Here is an 18,167-nt window from a genome sequence, read left to right as displayed (position 1 = left end):
ATAAGATCTTGTAAAATTAGTTTATCTGTTTTAAGGTTTTTTATGAATGAAAAGCACCTGTTTTTCAAGTCTAAAAACAATGTATGCCCTTTTGCTTGTACCAAATCAAAATGGAAACTTCCAAACTATCACCAAAAGGTATTCATAAAAAGCTGGATATGTGACCTTACAAAACAGTATATACTGCTTAGTTATTAAAGTTGAGACTAAGCAACTTCCAGATCCAAAAATAAGACTTACTACCAGAAGAACTTTTCAGTAGAACTAGGTACTCCTCTGACACAGGAAGTGGCCAGAGATATCAGATAGCTTTTCTGACTGCCTCCTTTTGATTGTCACTCCTGGAGACAAGCATCACTGGAGGATGGCCAAAGACCTGGACATCTGGAAGACTGTTAGGTGGGCAGGAGCCTGAAGCAAGGCCTAGGGAGCAAGGTAGAAATGGCAAATTGGCAGGGCTCCTCCCTGCTCAAGGCAGCTTAATGAAAACACTAACTACAAACAAAACTAATCTAAACTAGCTTGCCACTATTTGGGGGGGGGGGGTAACGTCTCAGGTTCTATCTTCAAATTCTACAAAAGGCTTTATTGTTGGAGGATACAAATAAGTGCTTGGTTTGCATTTTAAATAATTTAAAGTGCTAAGATGGTATCTACATGCGGGTTTACAATTCTAAAAGAGCCAGGTGAGTGTAAACCGTAACCATAAACTTAGCATACAAAATTCCATCTCTCTGCTTATAAACGAATCCATACATTTTAACAACGGTTTGGAGGATTAAGTTTTGAGTCCTGTATCAACATGGGTTTTCAGTTGGTATTAGGAAATTGTCCCTAAATTCAGAATACCTAAAGAACAATTGCTCTAGCTGGCATGGTGGTACATGCTGGTAATCCCAGTGGCGCAGGAGGATCAAGAGTTCAAAGCCAGCCTAAGCAAAAGGGAGGCACTAAGCAACTCAGTGAGACCCTGTCTCTAAATAAAATACAAAATACGGCTGAGGATGTGACTCAGTGGCCCAGTGCCCCTGAGTTCAATCCCTAGTATCCGCTCCAAAAAAGAAAAAAACAATTCAATATACCAATTGTATGTACATATAAGAGAGGATTATTTATGCTACCTATGTGTTCAATTAAGTAGCTGGTCTATTAATCCAACAGGCAATAATAACACTGACCAAATCAACCAGCAAGTGCAATTGAAATTAGCCTGTCACAAAAGGACAAATATTCTATGATAACACTTATATGAGGTACCTAGAATAGCCAAATTCACAGTGACTCAAAGTAGAATGGTGGTTTCCAAGGATCAGGGAATGGGGATTATTGCTTAATTGCTCATTAATTGGTAAAGATGTTCTGGAAATAAATGATGATGACTACACAACATTGTGAATGTACTTAATGCCAGTGAACTTAGAAATGGTTAGAGTGGTAAATTTTATGTTGTGTCTTTTATCATAATTGAAAAACAAAGAAAACATAAGATTTTATAGAACTGCAAGGGACAGTAGAGATTATTTTTGCCTAGAATATGGCTAGATACTTTACCACCTCTGAACCGTTTCCTTCCAGTTTGGATTGCCTTGTCCCTACCCCAACTTCACATTCCAACTTTCATCGCAATCATATTCAAAACCTAGTTCAAATGTTAGCTCCTCAGTTTTAGGGTTACTGCCCTTAAGGTACCCACAGATAAGTAGGTAATAGATGAGGCAAACTAGAAATACATATCTGAGACTGACAAGAGTCTTGGACCAGAGGCATTAATTTAATTATCAAAATAAAGTAGATGAGGGCTGGGGTTGTGGTTCAGTGGTAGAGCACTTGCCTAGCATGTGTGAGGCACTAGGTTCAATCCTCAGCACCACATAAAAATAAATAAATAAAATAAAGGTCTATTAACAACTAAAAAAAATATTTAAAAAATAAATAAAGTAGATGAGATTCACTAGGGCAAAGAAACAGAATGAGAGGCACTCAATAAATACATGTCTGTTAAGCTGTATCTAATATGAGGCTTCTTAGAGATATATTATTTTAAACTTAAAGCTGGGTTTTTTTTTTTTTTTGTACCAAGGATTAAACTCAGGGGTGCTTAAACATTGAGCCACATCCCCAGCCCTATTTTATAGTTTATTTAGAAACAAGGTCTTGCTGAGTTGCTTAGGGCCTTGCCAAGTTGCTGAGGCTGGCTTTGAACTTGCTATCCTCCCACCTCAGCCTCCCAAGCTGCTGGGATTATAGGTATGCACCACCATGCATGGCAAGGTATATTTATTCTGAGAAAAGAACATTTTGATAAGGAGAAATATATACTGTCCTTAATTTTCTTCATTATATAATTATAATTATATAAATTATAATAAATTTTCTTTTATTTAACTATAAAAAATTTTCAACAAAAGAATATTCTAAAGACACTGAACATATACCAGATATAAGCACACACTAAGCTTCAGTGAAAAATGAGAAGGCCACAAAAGTGTACAGAATTTATTCTGGAATATTTCACTTTATTCATTCAATTCTTTTTTAAAATAAATTTCAGTGGTGTCATATGTATGTGTGTGTGGAGGGGGTGATTATTTCCTTAACATAAACAGAAATCTAAAGGCAATTTTTACCAGCAAATAAAGGCATGATTCAAATTCTACTCAATGCTTGAGTGAGCTTCATTTTAAGATTTACATTGAACTAGAAAAATATTTAAAGATTATAAAAGATTCTTCCAACATTATGAGATCAGAAAGGAAGGGTTTGCTTATTTTAGCACTCTTCATAAAGACTAACTTTGTCTGTCAAGAAACTCTGCAGTGAACTAAAATTAAAGGAAAACACTGTGGTCACACTGATGTGTTTGTCTGGTTTTTACTCTTGTTTTTAAAAATGAAGTTATACACTGAGCTCAGTCAAAATGAATACCTAGTACATTTTTGCATGTCTCAAGGAAATCACTACAATTGCATACAGTTTTAGAGAGTATATAATTTTCTCTCAAATGCAATAACCTTTTCCTCCAGCTTATGGTGAAGTCTTGGTTATGTGTGATATCCTGTGTAAGGACAAACTGAGAAAACTGATACCCTACACTGTTCAACTAACTTGACTCACAAAATCTCCTGTCGTCTGAAATGTAAGGATGGACCAAAGAAGGTACACAGTTGATTGACAGTTCAGTTTTCTGATGTTACTTAGAGGATGTGGCCTTGAATTACACTGACTGCATTAAACAGAATCCTGTTATATGCGATTTTAGTTTAGGAAAAAACCCAAGTCTACACAATCACTGTAAGATTTAATATAAATGGAAAACAAGTTGCTCAATTTAAAAAAGTGATTCAAATGAATAGTATTAAAAGACCATATTCTGTTTTCTATGTGTGTGTGTGTGTGTGTGTGTGTGTGTATCTGTATAGAGATACACATGTATATCATACATTTGTTTACTTTAAATAGATATAACTATTCAGTATTGGTCAACTGTCTATTTCTATAATTTTATCATGAAACAATAAGTTCTTCACTGTATTTTTTTTTTTTTTTGCAGTACTGGAGATCAAACCTAGGGCCTCATGGATGCCAGGCAAGTGCTCTACCACTGAGCCATTCCCATCCCCAAAGTATTCTTTTACTAAGAGATTTCAATTAATGATTGGGAAAGGAGATAAAAAAAAAATTTTCAATTTAATCCATTAAAAACACCTTGGACAATGGTGTTTCTTCTATTATCACCAACTAGTCTGAGTATATTCTACAATCAAGATTTGGTACAAAAAATAGTTTATATTTATTTAAAGATTAAGTAATTACTAGATGAACAGTTCATATATAATGCGGTGCTAAGTTTTGAAGAGAATTTTTTTAAATGTGAAATCTTGTAAAAATAGAGTTGCAATACATTTTCTACGAGCACTGAATATGAATAAACAAAGGCTATAACAACTAGTAAAAAGTTCAATCCCATATCAGTAGTTATTTCCAACATAATAAACAAGACCCATTTTAAATAGGGCTTATTAAATATTTTAAGTCAGTCACCAAAAATAGCTTATCTGTTATATGGGCCTAAAAATAGCAAGGATTCAGGTTTGCTTTAGACTGGGTCTGGAGTTATCAGTATTCAATCCAGAAAGAGTCAACCCAAAAGAACAAATCATAGGGCTGGGGATGTGGCTCAAGCGGTAGAGCGCTCGCCTGGCATGCGTGCGGCCCGGGTTCGATCCTCAGCACCACATACAAAGATGTTGTGTCCGCCAATAACTAAAAAATAAATGTTGAACTTCTCTCTCTCTCCCTCCCTCTCTCACTCTCTCTTTAAAAAAAAAAAAAAAAAAAAAAAAAAAAGAACAAATCATACACACACACACACACACACACACACACACAAAATCCTAGGACTGCTTACAACAAAGTCTGTTGTAGCAATTAGAAGGGGGACTTAAAAACTATTGAGACTGAATAATCACGAGATTTCTCTAACTTAATATCAACTGCTAAATTAGCCTTTTAGGAGTGAACATGAAAGCCAAAGGACAAAAAATCAGGTATGTAGTAAAATATAGTAACAGCTACACTTAGAAAGAAATGCTGAAATTGAATAAAAATTATCAGTATTATTAGTTCCTTTTTCAGGACTTTTTTTTTTTCAAATTATTCTCAAAAAAAGGATGCTGGCGTATTTGTGCCTCATCTGTATTTTAGATGCACTTTAATCATAAAATTTGCACCATTTTTATGCATCTAGTACAGTGTTTAATATAGTGGCTGTTTAAGGATTAATTCTACTATGCATACACTCTCTACCCAATTCATATAATGTTAAAATAAATAAAACTTGTAAAAAGGCAAGGAAACTGATGGTAATTTTTTTTTTTTTTTTTTTTTTTTTTTTTTGGTATCAGGGATTGAACTCAGAGGAAGTTTACCAATCCAGGCCATTTTTGTATTTCAGAGACAGGGTTTCGCTGAGTTAGTTAGGGCCTAAGTTGCTGAGGACGAACTTGTGAGATTCCTTTCTCAGCCTCCCAAGCCACTGGGATTACAGGCGTGCGCCATCATGCCTCGCTTACATAGATATTAATTAATATAAATACTGATAAAGGAAGCAATGACAAAGTGAAGTCACCAAGATGGAGGAATAAAAAAGAGCGATCTTTGCAACAGCTGCCACACAGACGCAAACCAAAATAATCCTGGAATGGTTCAAGGGCCTTTTAAGAAATTGTAACAATACAGTGGAGCATAGGAAGGCATTATACACCCACAGGAAGGATCACAGGTGGATCTTGTATACCTGAGACGCCAGTGGACCGCTAGGAACAAAGAAGTAAGGCAGGAATTATTTATCAGCTTCATCATCACTGGGCTCCAGATTCATCAGAGATGGCTGCCAGGCAAGTTCACATACCAAACGCCCGCCCGCTTTGTGGCCTTGCGCGCTCGCTCTGAAGTTGTACACACATGCTTTGTGGCCATGCGCACGCGCTTTGTGGAGGAAAGCCCACGCACACATCATATGCACCCTTGCCCAAAACCAAGGTTTCTTTGCTTCTGTCCTCACTCCGCACACCGGTTCTGAGGCCACTGAGACAGCACGTACTCTGGAATCTGGAATGTAACCTCATCTCAGACGATCCATATTTAATGGCTCACACCAGGTCTGCGCCAAGGTTGCTCTGCACATGTCTGCACTGCAGACATACACTCAGCCCAGAGTTAGGGTCTAAATTGTAGCGGCACTGCAGCCAACCTGAAAAGTTGAGACAGACAGATCGCTCCCTTTGGGTCGAATTTTTTGCACATGCATGCACTCTGGACATCTTCTCAGGTCAGTGAAGTATTCTCTTCTCCGTCCCATAGTAGCTTTGTGTGTGTGTTGTGGGGGGTGGGGGGTTCGGGGTTGTGTCCATCTCCATCTTTTTCACAAACACCGGCGCCTTGCATAAGAAACAATACTAAGCAATCCCACCCTTATAAACTCTGAAAGGCAAAGGTCTAATACTGCTTTCCTTTGAAATTTTTCAACATGGGAATAAACAATTTTTTATTTCTTTATTTTTGGTGCCAAGAGTGAACCCAGAGGCATTTAATCACTGAGCCATATCCACAGCCCTTTTTATTTTTTATTTTGAGATACAGTCTACCTACATTGTTTATGGTCTTCCTAAATTATTGCTGAGGTTGGCTTTGAACTCACAATCCTCTTGCCTCAGGCTCCCAAGCTGCTGGGATTAGAAGCATGCACCACCACACCCAGTAAAACAATTTTTTAAAAAACATTTTTAGTTGTATATGGACACAATACCTTTACTTATTTATATGTGGTGCTAAGAATCAAACCCAGTGCCTCACACATGCTAGGCAAGTGCTCTACCACTGAGCTACAACCCCAGCCCCAATAATTTTATTTTAAAAATAATTTAAAACCCAACCTAGAATTTTCTAGCTATTTATTCTTTTTCTTCATCTCTTTTATTTTTATTTCTTCTTTTTAGTTATATATGACAGTAAAGTCTATTTTGATATATTTATACAAACATGCATTATATCTTATCTAATTAGGATTTCAGTACATCTTAGGATGTACATGCTATTAAGATTCATTGCAGTGTACTCATACATGTACATAGCAAAGTTATGTCAGATTCATTCCACTGTCTTTCCTATTCCTAACCCCCCTTCTTTCTCTTCATTCTCTTTGTCTAATCCACTGTAGCTATTTATTATTTACATTTCAATGGACACAAATCCTGACTTTTACCTCTGGAACCCAAGAACTCTTGGGTTTTACTAAACAAAGAATTTTCTGTTATGCAGTAACATCTCCATCTGCTGGAAATTTAGGTGGCTGCTAATTACATGATCTTGGAACCAGGAAATATTCCAGCTTCAGCAGGGGGCCAATATTATTTCATTTTATTCCATTTTAACAAAAAGTTGGTCCCCTATAAGTTCCATATCCAAGATTCAACCAACTGTGGGTCAAAGAAAACCTCTCTACTGAATAAGTACAGACTTTTTGTCATTATTCTTGTAAACAATACAGTATAACAGCTACTAACATAACATTTACAATGTATTAGAGAATAATCTAGAGTTGATTTAAAGTATAAGGGAGGATGTACATAGGTAATATACAAATACTATGTCATTTTATATAAGGGACTTGAGCATCTGAGGATTTTAGTGTCTTGGGAAGCAGGGCCTACAGCCAATCTCCTGAGGATAATAATGAATGAATGAGTACATTTATCATGTGCTTGAGATGTGCCAGACTCTGTGTCTGTGCTGTGACAAAGAAACCAAGACTGGTTAAGCTAAACTGCCTGCTATCAAGAAGCTCACAACCTGAAGGGAGAGAGAAATGCAACCACCTTAACTCAATGGAATAAGGGACATACTTAAAAATTTCATCAATTCTGATTGAGACAGAATGAACTATTGAAAAGAGTTTGCAGGAACCAAGGAAGGATGGCTTTTTCCTGACAAAGGATATGTCTCAAGAACCAGCTGCTCCATTTCTGCTCCTCCACTGAACCAAAAGTTCAGGTATTGAACAGAGTACAGCTGAGTGCTGAGATATATTCAGGATACAGTTGCTAAATCTAACAACAATTTATTTGGCACTATAATGGAAGGAGCTGGATTCTGCCTAAAGGATAAAGACTGCCAAATCCTAATTTGAGACATTGCTTTTCAAAAACAGAATTTAAAAAGAGAGGAAGAAAAACATAATGAAAATACCTTATGACTTAAATAATATAGCACACACATTACCTTTAAATATGACCCATAGTATTTTGTTACATATGAGCTGTCACATTGACTCAAAACAGTTATTTCTTGTTGAATGTCTTCTATTTCATCTTCGGCTTCCTCAAGGTCAATGATTTTAATAGCAACAACTTGCTGAGTACGGTTATCAATTCCTTTGAAAACTTCTCCAAATGAGCCTTTTCCAATGCGTTCTAATTTTGTGAACAGTTCTTCTGGATCTGCTATATTATTCTATGGAAGAAAGAACACAGATGATTTTTTAAATGAAGGAAAATGAATCATAAGACAAAAACACTTTTTGTATAGGTCTTCACTTCTTAATATTTTTTAATTGTACATATTTACTGGGTATGGTGTGATCATTCAACACATATACAATGTATAATGATCAAATCAAGGTAATTACCATTTTCATCTCCTTGAACATTTATCATTTCTTAATTTTTTTAAAGCTTACAAACTCCTTTGACTCTTCTCCACAATTGCTTTGTTAGAACAACTGTAATCTCAAACAGCCAGCTGGTCCACATTCTACTGGATCACCCACACCAAAAGGGTTTAGCTGATCGTGCTACCACTAACAATCCCATACAGCAAAGTCTCTGAGGTCTGCCAAAAGATCAGATATATTTTGGAACAGAGCAAAGGATTGTATACAGTTTGAACACATTAATGCAAATGTAAGAAGAGTTTTATAAGCATTCTTTGTGAGTATAGTGGTGCACACCTATAATTTCATTCAGAGGCCGAGACAGGGGGATTGCAATTTTGAGGCCAGCTTCAGCAACTTAGGGAGACTGTAAATCTCAAAATTTAAAAATGACCGGGGATGTAGTTCAGTGGTAGAGCATCACTGTGTTCAGTCCCCAGTACCTAAAATAATAACAAAAGAAAACAACATTCTCTCAATATTACCTTTGAACTCTCCTCTGTCTCAACTCAGACATGCCAAAAAACCCACCTATAATTCTAAGCAACAAAGAACACAAAATACTTCTGATCTTTTTTTTAAATGTAGGATCCTATTTGTGCGAAATATTCTCATCAATGGCTGAAATGTTTCTGTCTTTTTAGTAATAGCTATTCTAACTGGGGTCAGATGATACCTCATTGCAGTTTTAACTTGCATATCTATGATATGTAATAAAGTTAAACAAGTTTTCATAAATTTGTTGGCCATTTGAATTTCTTCTTTTAAGAACTGTCTGTTCACATTTTTAGGATCCTATTGTGTGAAATATTCTCATCAATGGCTGAAAAGCAATTCTATGCCTTTATTAAGAACTGTTCTCGGGGCTGGGGATGTGGCTTAAGCGGTAGCACTCTCGCCTGGCATGCGTGCGGCCCCGGTTCGATCCTCAGCATCACATACAAACAAAGATGTTGTGTCCACCGAAAACTAGAAAATAAATATTAAAAAAAATTCTCTCTCTCTCTCAAAAAAAAAAAAAAAAGAACTGTTCTCCATACTGAGGAAAGAAATCTACAAAAATATGCTAAGCCTATATATGCATATATCATAATTAATCCTGCTTACATATATAATTACAATGTACTAATTAAGATAGTAATAATAATAATAATATCAGGGCTGGGGATGTGGCTCAAGCGGTAGCGCGCTCGCCTGGCATGCGTGCGGCCCGGGTTCGATCCTCAGCACCACATACAAACAAAGATGTTGTGTCCGCCGATAACTAAAAAAAATAAATAAATATTAAAATTCTCTCTCTCTCTCTCTCCCTTTCTCACTCTCTCTTTAAAAAAAAAAATAATAATAATATCAGTAGAGGAAGCAGATCAGGGGGAGGGGAGAAGGGACAGAAAAGGTACTGGGGAATGAGATTGATTGCATCATGTTATGTGCATATATGAATATGCATAACAAATGCCACTATTATATATAATTTTAATGCTCTAATAAAAATGTTAAAAAAGAATTATTCCCCAAAAGCACAGGAAACAAAAGCTAAATTATGCAAATGATATTATATCATATCAAGAAGCTTCTGCACAGCAAAGGAAACAATAAAGTTGAGACAAACTACAGAATGGAAAAAAATAAATGTAAATTATTCATCTGATGATGGTAGATGAACCTACATAGTGGAACACTTGTCTAACATGCATGAGACCCTGGGTTTGAGGCCCAGTATTGTTTTAAAAAACAGAATGTAGGAACTTTGAAAAGTTTTTAAATATACAAAAGAACTTTCACAAATTATTTCACAGTGGAGAATAATAATATTAACACTTTTCTCTGATAAAATCTGACATGAAGCAAAGGTTTTTAGATTAATGAATGTATAGGCATGACTTAGATTTATAAATTCACTGTCCTTTCCTGATATAGAAATATTCTTTTTCTTTTCTTACAATATACAACTTTGAATTAAAACCTTACTCCCATAAGAAATTTTTTTATACTTCTTAAACTTTTAATATTGAAGACATACTTCTGATCAAGTAGCATCTCAAGATGTCCAAGCCTTCCCCCAAAAGCATATTATTAAATTATTCTTAAGGACTTTATTAGTCTAAAACTTTGAGTTCTGCCAAAATATAAGAGGATGCAATTTAGTTCTGGTGAGCTAAATTATAATCGACTTTGTCTATTGGACCTAGAATATCTGTTCATTTTCTATAATTTTACCTAATCATCAATTTCAGCAGATAATTATGGAGTTAACATGTCCCTTATATCTTATTATTAAAGAGGCCATTAAGGTTTATTTTTATCAATTTCTTTGCTCTATGATAACCAGATAGACACACTACTACCTTAGTAAACTGGTTCCTTTTGAGGTAACTTCAAGACGTACTACTGCTTTTAAAGAATTTTATCAACTTCTCTTTTTCAGCCTACCTAAAATACAGTTTGCACATGATGTATTTTACCTTATAAGCTTCCCACATACTCCTGTATTTTTTCCATTTCTAAAACATGCACATTCCATATTGGAGGTTCTTTGATACTGCAAGCTATATGTATATCCTCACCTATCTCCAGAATGCACATGAAACAAATACACCTTGAGATTCCCATATGGCCTTTTAAAAATAACTTGAAGACTTCCAGTAGGTTGAACATGCCTCTTTAAGGCTCACATTTTGTTGTAATACCTTCTCAAAAACATGATTTCCTTGGGGTCCTCTTTTATCAAGCTATTATGTGTATGTATTTCATTGTGGTCATTACTTTATTACTATTACACAGTGGTGATCCCATCGTTACCTCTTCCTACTTTTGGTGATGGTTTTTTGTTTTTCTACTACCGTGTGGTAAAAATTTCTACCAAATACCTTGGTGATGGGTTCACTTTTATATAACTTCCCAAATTCAGTGACCTTGGAAATTTTTCTAAAAAAAATGAGTCAGCCTGTTCATACTAAACATACTAAAGGGGGCTGGGGATGTGCTCAAGCGGTAGCGCGCTCGCCTGGCATGCGTGTGGCCCGGGTTCGATCCTCAGCACCACATACAAACAAAGATGTTGTGTCCGATGAAAACTAAAAAATAAATATTAAAATTCGATCTCTCTCTCTCTCTCTCCCTCCCTCCCTCCCTCTCCCTCCCTCTCCTCTTTCTTAAAAAAAAAAATACTAAAGTTTGGAAATAAACCATTGATGAAAACTACATAGTATACACCTTTTGATAACATACTCTGGGAAGTGTGTATATTCATTAACTCTATAACAAGAATCTTCTGTTGTTAAGAAACAAAAATTAAATCCTAATCTTCCTAATTAGTGTTTTAGAAGGATTTGACTAGAACAATCAGCCCCAGGGAGGATACAGCTGTGTCTTGCTTTCTATAATAAATGGATTCTGGCAAATATGTAAATCAAGGATTTAAAAATCAAGTCACATTTTGCATTTTAAGGAAGCTCTAAAGTAAATCCTAACTCATCAGTATAGTTTAACATTTTTTTGGACACGGAAACACCCATCATTTATACAATGTATCATACTTCCTACTCTTATTGTGGGTCTAAAACTTATGCAAAACATTATCTTTAGAGAGAAAGGAATCATGAAAACAAGTTTTCTCTAGCATAACTTCACTTCTGTAAGCATTTAAGGAATGGGGATCCTTACCCAATTTACCAATTTCTGAATCCATGATAGATAACAGCCAAGTTCTAATTTCTCCTTCAGCATTTTAAGCCAAGGCATTCTAAGTATCTTTAATAAACACAGATTGCTTTGTTGTTTTTAGTAGAAGGGGAAAAGTCAGGTAAATAAATGGTAAACAGGGCTGGGGTTGTAGCTCAGTGGTGGAGCACTTGCCCCTCAGGTGAGGCACTGGGTTCGATCCTCAGCACTACATAAAAAGAAACAAACAAAGATATTCTGTACACTATAACTAAAAAAAAATTAAAAATAAATAAATGATAAACATCCCAAATAATGCAATTAAAAAACACCCACATACATAAAGATGCTGGTTTGTCCATGGTATTTGCAGGTAAATGGATGGTGTTGGAGAAGATAATGCTAAGTGAAGTTAGCCAATCCCCCCAAAACAAATACCGAATGTTTTCTATGATATAAGGAGGTTGACTCATAGTGGGATTGGGAAGAAGCGCATGGGAAGAATAGATGAATTCTAAATAGGGAAGAGGAGTGGGAGGGAGCAGGGAATTAGCAAGGATGGGGAATGTGATGGACATCATTATACAAAGTACATGTATGAAGACTTGAATTGGGTGTCAACATACTTTATATATAAGCAGAGATACAAAAATTGTGATATATGTGTATTAAGAATTGTAATGCAAAAAAAAAAAAAGAATAGTGTTACCTTAGATTAAGTAGAGGAAAGTGAAAGGAGGGGAAGGCAAGGGATGTGGGGATAAGAAAGATAGTAAAATGAAACAGACATTATTACTTTATGTATGTATGTGACTGTATGACCAATGTGATCCTATAATATGTATACTTAGAAAAATGACAAATTATATCCCATCTATGTATGATATATCAAAGTATATAAGTGCATTCTACTGTCATGTATAACTAATTAAAACAAATTAAAAATTTTTCAAAAAAAGATGCTGGTTTGTGCCAGGTATGATGGCACATGTTTATAATCTCAGTGACTTGAGAAGTGAGGCAGGAGGATCACAAGATGGAGGCCAGCCTCAGCAACTTAGCGAGACCCTGTCTTGAAATACAAAAAAAAAAAAAAAAAAAAAACAAGAAGAGCTAGCAGTGTAGATCAGTAATAAAGCACTCCTAGGTTCAATCCCTAGTGCCAAAAAAAAAAGATGATTTGCCCAATCATTCCCATTACTTTTGTAGACTAGAAGAAAATCAAGTCAACATCCTCTCTACTCCAGATCCAATATTCTTTTAAGAATATAGAATCTCTAAATGTTACTATTTCTGCTGCAAATTAAACTTTACTACTTTGTTTGCATTCCTTTCTCAAAGCCATAGTCTAGGAAGGTGTTGTAAGTTGTGTAGAAGCTAATACAACATAAGAAAACTTCATATTGATTTACAGTTAATGGTAGGATTTCTACATGCCCCATAAATGTGGGTCTGTGAAAGTGAAAACTTCACACAGATCCACCTCAGGACACTCAAATTAATATTTTGATTTGCTTTACCTGTTCAGATTGGCTTCAATCTGCATCCTTCACTATAACAAATTTAAATCACACAAGGTATTATTACCACTAACCAACTATTCACTAGGGAATTATTCTGAAGAAGCCTAAAAGGGGAAAATTTTTATGGTGATAATCTTGCTTTTCTTCTATGGAAAGTCAGAGGCAGATGGAAGAAGACTTTTTGGATTCTCAAACCACAATTTAGTTTCTTTTTTATTAGAACATCATAATTTTACATAGCAATTGGGTGCATTCTGACTGGAGGAATTCTTAAAAGTTCTCTAAGTGCTCACCAATCTTGGCTGTGCATTGAGAATCACCTGGATAACTTTAAGAATGCAGATACTCAGGCTTCATCCCCAAACCATTGATTTGTATATTTGAGACTGGAGCCCCATGAGTATTTTGAAAAAGCGACCCAGATGATTACCATGTCGTCATTTTGGCATCAGTCTTAAGATCAACATTTGGAAACTATAGAGCAGACAGATGTGAAATTTGTATTCTTGATTACAGGAAACACATTATCCTTACTTTTCCCAGACAAGCATGGGGTTCTCATCTAGTTCTGTATACTAAATGAACAACTTGGAGATTAAGATAAAATCAAGAAGCTGAAAATGGTGGCACACACCTGTAATTCCAGCAACTCAGGAGGCTGAGGCAGGAGGATCACAAGTTTGAAGCCAGCCTCAGCAAAATAGCAAGGTCCTAAGCAATTTAACAAGACCCTATCTCAAGATAAAAAACTAAAAAGGGCTGGGCATGTGACTCAGTGGTTAAATGCCCCAGAGTTCAATCCTCAGTACCAAAAAAAAAAAAAAAAGAGGACTTGATACTTACATGTTTGTGCCTGTACTTGAAAAATCAAGTCTCCAACACTTCAAAGGATGCGTCTCTAAAATTAGCCCTTATTCTCAATACTAGAAACATAATATTTGTCGAAACACAAGCAATATATATCATGCTTTCTAGGTGTAATCATTTTTAAACATTGCTTTTACTCAATATAGTCTATGAATATTCTATAGGTTAGGATGTAATTGGTGATAGAGTTTTGAGGTTAAGAGCCAACACTGATGAAGGATAAAAGTTAAAATCTCTAGTAAGCAGGAGAAAATAGGTCCATTGTAGAGGGTGACATTAGGAATGGGTGAACAAATCAAATAAGAAAATTATATAGATTTAGAATAAATTTTTTTTTGTACCAGGGATTAAACCCAAGGGTGCTTAATCACTGAACCATATCCCCAGCCTTTTTTATTTTTTTTATTTAGAGACATGGTCTCACTAAGTTGCTGAGGCTGACTTTGAACTCACAGTCCTCCTGCCTCAGCCTCTGCTAGGATTACAGGCATATGCTACCTTGCCCAAGCAGAATGAAAATCTTGAAAGCCAAAGGTGGGGAAGAATGTAAGGTAAAGAATCTGTTTCTTGGGCTGGAGTTGTGGCTCAGCGGTAAAGTGCTCACCTAGCATGTGCAAGGCCCTGGGTTAGATCCTCAGCACCACATATAAATAATAAAATAAAGGCATTGTGTCCAACTATAACTAAAAAATAAATATTTTTTAAAAAGAATCTATTTCTTTGAATCTGAAGTAGCTAAGAGCACTAGTCTGAAAATATAGTAAGTTTAAGGAAGAGAAAAGAGATTTCTCAAAGGATTTGATCAGGAAGGGTTGAGCTCAGATGTTCTTAAGGAACCTGCAAGGCACAAAAGCAAGCAGAGCAAGGGTGAACTCATAGCCATCCTACTTAATGAAGCCCATGCAATGAATCCTCTCAGCTATAACTTTTTGCTTTTAACAAAGGCTGGCCTGTCTGAGGACCCATCAGCGATTCCCTGATGAGGAGGAACACGACAGAAAATGATGAGCAAAGAGTGTGCTAATGATATCAAGGCTTAAAGAGGAAGACCACTTACTCTCTTTCAGATTCTCAAGTGGTAATACTAGGACTGACATACAGTGAAAATAGGGTATGCTAACAATCACCGAGAGTAACTAAAAACTTCAGCCTAAGAGTGTACTAAAATTGAGATGTACGTCTAATTAGCTATCTATTTAAATCACTCAGATTGGGTCTCCCGAGCTGGAGATGAAATGCTTTTCTGGATGACTCCCACGTCTATACCATTACCTATCATCTAACAAGCAGAATGGATATTAACAAAAATCATCCTCTATTGGCTTCATGAGCCTCATATTAAAGTATTGTTTTGGGTTGGGGTTGTGGCTCAGTGGTAGAGTGCTTACCTAACACGTGGGAGGCACTGGGTTTGATTCTTGGTATCACATAAAAATAAATAAATAAAGGTATTGTGTCCATCTACAACTAAAAATATTAATTAATTAATTTGTGTTTTTTATAATCTCCTACATTAAGATTTTTTATTTGCTCTAGGAACATTGCCTAAAAGTGTTGAGTGTTTCCTAATCAAGATAACTCCAGAAAGAAAAAAAAAGTTTAAAATCAACAGTCATGTCCTTCTTAGCACTGCTGAATTCAAGACCACAGGATGGTTTTTAAGTGCTACAAATCATCCTGCACAACTGCCTTCTCCCTCAGCATACACATTTAGAGCTGGAAGGAAATACATAGATCATTCAATCCAACCCACTATCACTACCATCAACAACAATGCTTGCTATGTCCTAAACTAATATCACTTGAAAATCAAGTCTCCGACACTTCAAAGGATGCATCTCTAAAATTAGCACTTATTCTCAATACTAGAAACATAATATTTGTCAAAACACAAGCAATATGAAATTTATGGTTATGAAATTTAAGGTTATTTATGTCAAAATGATGGTAAAGGAAGAGAGAGGTTAAGAATGAATATAGAGTCTTGGAATTAAACAAATTATAGACTCTTTGAGATGAATAGGAACTTGGCAAATATCTTATCCAAAATCCATTTCTCTAACACAGAAAGAAGTAGCCTAGAGAGATTATAAATTCTTGAAATATATAAGACATGAACCAGTGGCAAAATTTACACTTGAAACCTGATTTCCTGACTCTTGTGTCTAAAGTTCCTTTGCCACAGCTTAGATTTGTAACTTAAAACTATACTCCCTTTTGCTATAAACCCAAAATTATTTCCATCATAAACAGATCACACAACTGTCCAATGTCTACTTTGTAATATCCCAATATTTAAAGAAGTTGAAAAATTTAAAAATGAAATAATTTTTAAAACTTAATATGGGACTTTTCTATTCTCCAAATGATACAATTTTTATTATTTTTAAACAATGATAAAAATGCATTGATTTATCATGTTTATAATACTGTTGAAATACATATACATTTTGGCATGCTGAAATCAGGTAGCCATCATTTTTGTGGCAAGGACACTTAACATCCAGTTTCTTAGCATTTTTCAAGATGACTACATATTGTTAATAACTATGCTCACCATGATATACAATAGAGGTCTTGAACTTACTCCTAACTGAAAGTTTGTACCCTTTGATTCATCAGTTGCCAGAACATGGACAAACCTGGAGGGTGATATGTTAAGTCAAATAAGCCAGAGACAGAAAGATACTGCATGATCTCACTCATACGTGGAATCTTAAAATGTTGGTCTAATAGAACTAGAGAGTAAGTGGCTACCATGGCCTGGGGCCCTTGGCCGAGGGCAGGTATTAGGGAGATGTTGGTCCAAATGATATAATTCCTTACAATTTTGAACCACTGTGCAACTGGTTGACCCCTGTACATGTCCATAAATACAACAAATTTCATATTAGAATCATAATGAAAAGTAATCTGTAAGTACCTTGACTTTCTGTCAAAGTTACTTGACCCTATTTTTTGTTTTCCATGTCAGTAACTAGGCTGGAATCTGCTAGTCTCTAGAGTGTAGGAGGCAAAGTAGTGATGGTATTCCATATCATAATTCCCATAGGATCCAATGGCAGGAAGCCACTGGCTCCAATTTCAGCTCTATCAGTGACTTATTGTAGACTTCAGTAACACTAACACTAAGGTTTTCAGTTCTGCTCATTAAAAAGCCCACAAATCAATGAATTTGTCCAAGAATAAAAATAATATTTAACATCAATTGTTAATCTTGTGCTGTTTCATGTAGACCTAGAATTGTTTAAGTGGCTGTGTGAATGCTCAGATTTATAATGAGAAGGATAAAATAAACTCCCCATAAATCTGTCTGAACTCTTGGAGAATAAGATGTTAGCAGAGTGTTTGTCTACTATGTATAACCTCAAGTTCATATTACAATTATCTGATAAAATTGTATGGATTCCTTAAAAAGAAACCCCTGTGATTTATATTCCTGAAACAAATACTTAGCTTCACCATATTTTGCATATGACAGAATAAGAACTAAGATAAAATTTAAATATGTCTATGTATGTTTCAAATTAAACATGAAGAATTTGGCAAGAGGTCAGATTCCTTTAGGTGGTCAGTCATGGAAGTTTGTATTTCCATGTTTATAAGAGCTAAAAAATATGTAAGTGTATAAAGAAAATGTCCTCAGTTTATCTATTTTTGTAGTTTACTCACATTCTTACATTTTTCTCAAAGGTTATTTTAACTTGTCTTTGCATCGTAAAGTAGCAGTTGAATTGCCAGATTTTATATACATGCAATGAGATAAATGAAATGTAGTCAGAAATGCAGTTATAACAACTCTGGGCTTCCTTATGGTCGTCAACAGCATTCAATCAACTCACAGTTGAATCCCTTTCTGGACTCACTTAAAAGGCAGAGTTTTGAGATGGATGAGGCCAGCCCTG

At 35.5% G+C, this 18,167-nt stretch overlaps 1 protein-coding gene across 1 annotated transcript in view; it reads right to left on the bottom strand.

The window, feature by feature from the left end:
- The window catches only part of Stk26 (serine/threonine kinase 26), a 54,511-nt gene that overhangs the window by 14,913 nt on the left and 21,431 nt on the right, over positions 1–18,167 (bottom strand). Inside the window, exon 3 of the mRNA XM_077106825.1 lies at positions 7,780–8,010. Within this exon, the coding sequence (XP_076962940.1) occupies positions 7,780–8,010 (231 nt within the window). The remainder of the gene's footprint in view (positions 1–7,779; positions 8,011–18,167) is intronic.

This window comes from Callospermophilus lateralis, chromosome X (assembly GCF_048772815.1).
Source record: "Callospermophilus lateralis isolate mCalLat2 chromosome X, mCalLat2.hap1, whole genome shotgun sequence".
NCBI lineage: Eukaryota > Metazoa > Chordata > Mammalia > Rodentia > Sciuridae > Callospermophilus > Callospermophilus lateralis.
The sequence above is the reverse complement of the archived record's forward strand: the minus strand, read 5'-3'. Positions and strand labels throughout refer to the sequence as shown.